Below are 6,488 nucleotides of genomic sequence, written 5' to 3' on the forward strand. Positions count from 1 at the left end.
ACCTTCTCTGACTCTAGGACCTGAAGGGGATCGTGGACAGGGGCTGGGTGATGCAGGCCTGGGGGTTAAGCTGGGGGTCCGTGCCTGCAGGGCAGACATGAGGCCAGAGGAAGGGCTGTGAGGATAGAAGAGAACTTGATCCGTTATTTACCACTGGAAAATCAAGTAGTCTACCTTCACGTACAAAGATGCCAGTATATTTAAGTTTTAATGCAGTTCCTTGCTTTAATCAACCTTTCTCTCCAGTTACCTTTCAAAAAAGAAATGGAATGTAATTAGCTCTGCAGAGTCCTTTATTACTAAACTTTGAAAATATATTTAGAAAGCATATTTGGAGTGTACATTTTCTTAACAAGTATATTTTAAGGACGTAATCGTAGCCTTGTATCAGGTGATGATCATATTTTATTCATAAGGTATAATGACTCATCATTTAGTGTAAACAATATAGAGGCTTGTTAGTCGCCAACACTATAGGATACAGAAACATTTGTATAAACTCAGTATTTTTTAATCTCCGAATGGTTTATCATGATATGTCTTTACCTCTTCCTCTTTTTTTTTTTCAATTTAAAAAAACATGAATGTGCGCACGCGCACACACAATTACACCTATCTCTGCCCACAAAGCATTCATTTACACGGAGATTTCTTTGTTCCTCTTAGCAAATGAAGGTCTAAGCAGGGTTCTTAGCCACAGTGCGCTGTTGCTAGGTGCATCCCGATCACTGTGTGGCTTCATCCGTTCCCTGTGCAAATCTCAGTTCTACCACTAGATAGCCGATAACTAGCGGCAAGTCACAAAGCCCCTCATAACCCTCTAACTCAGTCTCTTTAGCCCAAAACAGAAGTGCTCACAGGAATTAAAGGAGGTGACTTTTATGAAAGTGCCCAGCAGAGCACCTAGCACAGTGTAATGGTCAGAAATGTTCAAGACCCTTCAGTGACTTCAGCTGACCTTGTCTGAAAGAAGGTCAAAAGGGAACTACCCAGAAAAGGTTATGGCACAGTCTACAGACTAAGAAAAAAGCCACAGTGTGCTAGGCTGCTGCAGTAACCTGGGACCAGTCTCCCCGTTCCCAGCCCGTATGTATTTGTCCTGAGTCACCGGACTCTCCTGTGTTCTTCCCATCCTCCAATCCTTGACTCACAGCTTATCCCCTTTGTCCCTGGTCTCTCCATTTTGATTACTGACATCCTGCGGGATTGCTGATTCCAGAGCGAGTGTGTCACTGCTGCTTCCAGGAAGGGAGGGGGTGCTATGTAGTCATGAGAGACACTTCCGGAGCCTCTGACACACCTGACAGTGTCACAGAGGTTCGCCTTTGAGGCACTCCCTGTCTGTAATTTTTCTTTATTAAACAGTAATGCCGGAAGCATTTTAAATCAAGCTATCAGACTCCCTCCTCTTGCAGATGAGAGAATGTCATGCCAGGTGGTTGGTCCTGATGCAGCTGAATCTCGTGGTTGCGCCTCCAGATCATTTTTTCTTTGCTTCGCGTGCTCCCGTTTATTCCTAACATGACGATGGCAGGGAAGGAGAGATGTCATCCGGTCCTCGTCGGCACAGACACAAGCCAGGCTTCCTTCCCTCTTCTCCCTGGACACAACGGGGCAGGACTGAGAGCTGGGCCTCCCGTGGTCGTGTAGCAACGCAAGGAAGCTGCAGGCTCCTTCTGCCACCTGCTCCCACCCTCACGGCCCCCTGGGAGACCTAGGTAGAGCTTAGGGACTTTCCATACGCAGGCTGGCGTGTTAACCACATAAGCTTTGGCGCTCTGCCCACGCACAGGCCTGTTTGGCATTCTCATGAGTGATGTTTGGAAAGAACGGATAAGCCTACACTGCATGAGCCCCTTTCCTCAGAAAACCCTCTGCATTTGCCCCCATGGTTCACTGGAGATTTTTGGAAGGGCTGCTGCCTGCTTGGCGCATGGCTGTGGAGATTCATTTTCTTCCCAGTGGCTGATTTCACTTCTTTTGGTGACACTCTGTCTTGTCAACCAGGGTGAAGCCTCTGCTGGAAGACGTTCATTCCATCACAGCCCATTTTGCTTCTCTAGCTTGTCGGAAAGTGTTTGGGTCGCCCCATCAAGTCCTACCTCTGTAGAGCTGATATTAGAGCTCATAAAAGGCCTGCCGACTCCCCGCCTCCCCCAGCCCTGTTCTGGCTCCATGTCCCTAGGGCAGCCATGATGTTGCTCTTGGTAGCTCTTCACAGCTGTGCGGGCGAGCCCTCAACTCGGCCAGGAGGCATCTTGTCTGCCAACACAGAGGTGGTCAACACAGACGGCCTGGCTCCCAGAGGTCTTGAGGGCTGGAGGTTGGTCAGGCCTGCCCTGGAGAAGCAGGGCTGTTTCCAGTGTCCACTTGACACCCTGACTCTGAGCTCATTCTCTCACTATAGGCCGCCTTATCCTTAAGGTGGGTGCCTCCGACCCTCACATGCCCCAGGAATCGAGCTTCTGGAACAAGCCCTTGTCACCTCCCCGACTTAGGGCTGACAACACAATGTTCTCATCTTTTGCCCACTTGGGGAGTATAGCCTCCTGACTAGAGGCCCTGGAAAATGAGATCTAGGAAAGCCAACTGCACATTCCTCTGCTAAACAGGTACCCAGGGAAGGCCTCTTTCAGAGAGAAGCTTCATCCCTACAAGATATTTCGACACATTACAACTTCACACATTCTTATTGCTTGATACCTTACAAGACCCACCAGGCTGAGTATAAAAATGAGAAATTTCTGAACTTAACAAAAGCTTCACTAAGCTGCGAGCCGGCCTCTCCCAGAGGGCATCAGCTGTCGTGGGGACATGATGACTACCTGGCCTTTCTGGTCAGATGTGGGTGTCTGTTAGAAGAGAGAAAGATCCTCTACAGAACCATGCTGAGGACCATTTGGGGCCTTGTCCCACATTGTCATCCCCAGAACGTGTGCATAATAAGGGCACCGGAAAAGACACAGCCAGCCCTCCACTCCTACCAGAGCTGGCTGTCTGGGTAGCAGTGTCTGGGCCGTGCCTTGCCGGAGGCCTTTTATGCTGCTTCGGCCAGCTCAGTGGGTCACCTTGGTCATGATTCTCTTCTGGGTTCATCCAGGCAGATCTAGGGCCAGAGCTCAAGGGGTCAAGAGTGGGATTCTCCTGGTTCCTTCCTTCTACTAAGCACCACCCAAAAGAGGACATTCTAGGGACGAGAATCTGCCTTGCCCTTTATCCATCCTCTGTCAATCATCAGGAGAACCAGAGCTTGGCAGGAACTGTTTATGCAGTATGCAACCCTAATATTTATTAATACTATTCTTCTGATGTGACCGAACTTTCTCAGACGCTCTCTCATGCTCAGCCTTCCCTCTAAGCAGTGCTTCCCGCAGCGCAGCCCCAGGACCAGCAGCACCAGCATCATCTGGGAACCTGTCAGAAATGCACATTCTCAGCAGGCTTCACCTCAGACCTACAGAATCTGAAATTCTGCGGGCCGGGCCCAGCAGTGGTACTGTGGGCCATCCAGGGGATTCTGATGCAGGCTCACTCTAGTTTGGGAACCACTGCTCTAAACTGCCCTGTTGTTAATCTTCCTCTTCAAATTTGGGTTCAGTTAGCATTGGCTCAGGACTTATTATGCTAGTCCTTATCTTGCAGACTTGGGTGGTCTGCTGATGTACGTAATATCCCCATTTTATACAGTAGGAAACTGATGCCCAGTGATGTTAAACAGAGGTTACAAGGCTAAAAGGCAGATGTTAAACGGAGGTTACAAGGCTAAAAGGCAGCAGACAGAGGTGGGTTTTGAATCCATATCTCCCCTCCAAAGCCAGGATTCTTTTCATTCCATCACATGAAGGAACAGAAAGACACACACACACACACACACACACACATACTGACCTATGTGGGATTAACCACTAACAAGAGTGAAGTGGGCCAGTTTTGATTTTGACATGTTTGAATCACCCCATTCTGACGACTCTGAGTTCCATAGTCCCTTGGTTACCACCTATTTTTCATCATCTGTCCAAACGTGGGTGACACAAAGTGATTGTATCTTCTCTTAGGGATAGCTTCATTTTTATAATCCTACTTATGGTTCAGAGGAATGAATTTCTAATGGTGGAATTTAGAAGAGCTCAGTGGATTGGGGTTGGATGGAGAGGTAGCCGATCAGTCCAGGAGTAGGTCTGGCTTTGGGTGAGCATTCCCTTCTAATTATGCCCCTAGATAGCTACTCGGTGGTAAGGTTGGCTTGACGAATCTTGGTATTCTTATTTTTCATTGGCAGACAAGGGACTACCTTGTGATGTCCTTTTAGCATGCAGGAAATCTCTCAGAACCCTCTCAATAGTAAATTCACTCTGAGGTGAACGGTTTGAACATTTAAATTAGGTTATCGGTTAAATACTTTATGTTAGATCCATACAATGAAGTTACTATTCAGCTCTAGTCTCAAAGTGACCACACTTCAAGTGTCTAATAGTCAAGTTCTAGTCCGTCCACACCCCCAACTTTTCTCAGGCAGACCCCCAGGCTTGGCCGTCAGAATTTGCTGAGCCAGGGTTGTGACGACAGGACTCTGCCAGGAAGCGCACACTCATGATTATAGGGCCTCAGCCAAAATCGAGAGCAAATACAAATCCCTTTTCTGCTCACAGGTCCCTGGAGAGGCTGCCTCTTAGCAATGTGCTATTCAAAGAGAAATTATGCAGATGAGGCTGAGATGGGGAGAATGCTCCTCCCATCCCTTTGGCGTTGACAAAGGGATAGATCCAGGTCCCTCCTAAGTGACCTTTCTCTGTTTCTAGTAAGTGGAATAAGGGAGCCTTTCCCCAATCCTTAAGTCACAGCTACTCAGTCGGTGCTGCCCTAACTTAATTTGGCTTGTTTATTTAAGCCATGAGAAAAGAGTTATCTTTTTGCTTTGGAGGTGGGCTATGATTAGCCCAGTTCCCGAAGCACCTCGTGGTGGGTTTTATGGGGGCCAAAGGGTATCAGTGTAACCGTTTACCTTGCTTTGGTCTGCTCCAGTGGAGGCAGGGAGAGGGTTTGGTATTTGCCGTGTCATTGGAGCAGTAAGGAGTGCAGAACTGGAACTCCAATGCCAGGGAAGTATTTGCCACCAGCCAGGCTCAACGTCATGAAAGTGACAATTGGGGTAAAACAGCGGGAAGGGGAGGGCTTTTGATAAAGGCTCTGTTAAAAGAGAAGGCTGCTTGTTGTTTTACTCTTCTGGCTAAAATCTGTTTAGTTCTTCTCTCATCTAAGTCTGAAAATGCACAGATGTTTTCTTTTTTTGTCGCTATAAGGTTCCCTACTCTTGTCTCTCTTAAATTTCGAAATATGGGGGTCAAATATTTGGTGACGGAAGGAAATCTAACTTTCGGTGGTGAACACACAATGTAGTATACATACGACACACTGTTTAATTGTATGCTTGAAACTTATTTGGTTTTATTAATGTCACCCCCAAAATTTGTAATCAAAAATTAATAATTAAAATAAAAAATAAAATTTGAAATATGTAGCATTACCCTCAGATAATTGCGTAGCAGAAAAGTGTTACAATGTGGAAAACGATTGATTCCCCTTTAAGAAGCTCTGACATAAAAATGCAAAATAGATCTCAAAGTCATGTATCACCCTCAAAAAGTTAGGCTTAAGGTTATAAAATTCAAATAATATTTAAATTTAAGTCTTTGCAAATCAGAACACTTCATGCATTTTCAACTAGAGAGCATTTGGTTGGTTCTAGAGCACAATTCCAGTTCTCCTGCTAGGTGGGGCAAACCGGGACTTGAGACAGGCCTCAAGGGGTTAATGCTTGTCTGGCATTATTCTTAAACAAATCAAGGCCTGGATGCGGCAGCCTCGCCCAAGGATGAGGTGTTGGGGCAGAAAGCTGCACCAGCTGCATTGTTTACTCTCCACCCACTGAGAAGCGCCTGGTGTGGCAGAGAGCACGTGTGCCTAGGTTTTGGATGCTGAGCACAGAGCTCCACTTGGTGACTCACCCCAGCACTGAGGTGCGGCAGTGCTGAGAGGCTGGTGGTTAATCTTGCTTTCCCTTGCATGAACTGGGCAGGAACGGCTGGAGGCGATGATGCGCAGATCCATAGAGCGCACACAGCAGCTGGAACTGAAGAAGAAATGCTCGTGGGGAACTTCTCCAGCTACAGGGCCAGCAGGACGTGAAGGTAAGTGTAGGGCTGCCCCTGCATTGCAGGGCCCCAGGGCAGGTGGGAGATCTTAGACACAGCCTATAGGGTCTGGGGGATGCTTTGTACCAATCTGTATAGGTACCTCTTTCAGATGCGATGTTTCAAACTGCCAAGCTTCCCGCATATGCATTTCTGTGCATTCTTTTTGCTAGCAGACAGCAGTTGATACCGTCACTGGGCTGTGAGGTAAAGCAAAAGGAAAGCAATGAAAAGGAATGCAGTCTGGTTAACCCCGTCCAGCCTGCAAGCCTAAGGATAATCCGATTTCACGGGCGC

The 6,488-nt window shown here is 47.4% G+C and overlaps 1 protein-coding gene across 1 annotated transcript in view; it reads left to right on the forward strand.

The window, feature by feature from the left end:
* The window catches only part of MAP7D2 (MAP7 domain containing 2), an 83,517-nt gene that overhangs the window by 43,805 nt on the left and 33,224 nt on the right, over positions 1–6,488 (forward strand). Inside the window, exon 6 of the mRNA XM_025046605.1 lies at positions 6,077–6,188. Coding sequence (XP_024902373.1) covers positions 6,077–6,188 — 112 coding nt within the window. The remainder of the gene's footprint in view (positions 1–6,076; positions 6,189–6,488) is intronic.

Source organism: Pteropus alecto, unplaced genomic scaffold, assembly GCF_000325575.1.
Source record: "Pteropus alecto unplaced genomic scaffold, ASM32557v1 scaffold23, whole genome shotgun sequence".
In the NCBI taxonomy this organism is placed as follows: domain Eukaryota; kingdom Metazoa; phylum Chordata; class Mammalia; order Chiroptera; family Pteropodidae; genus Pteropus; species Pteropus alecto.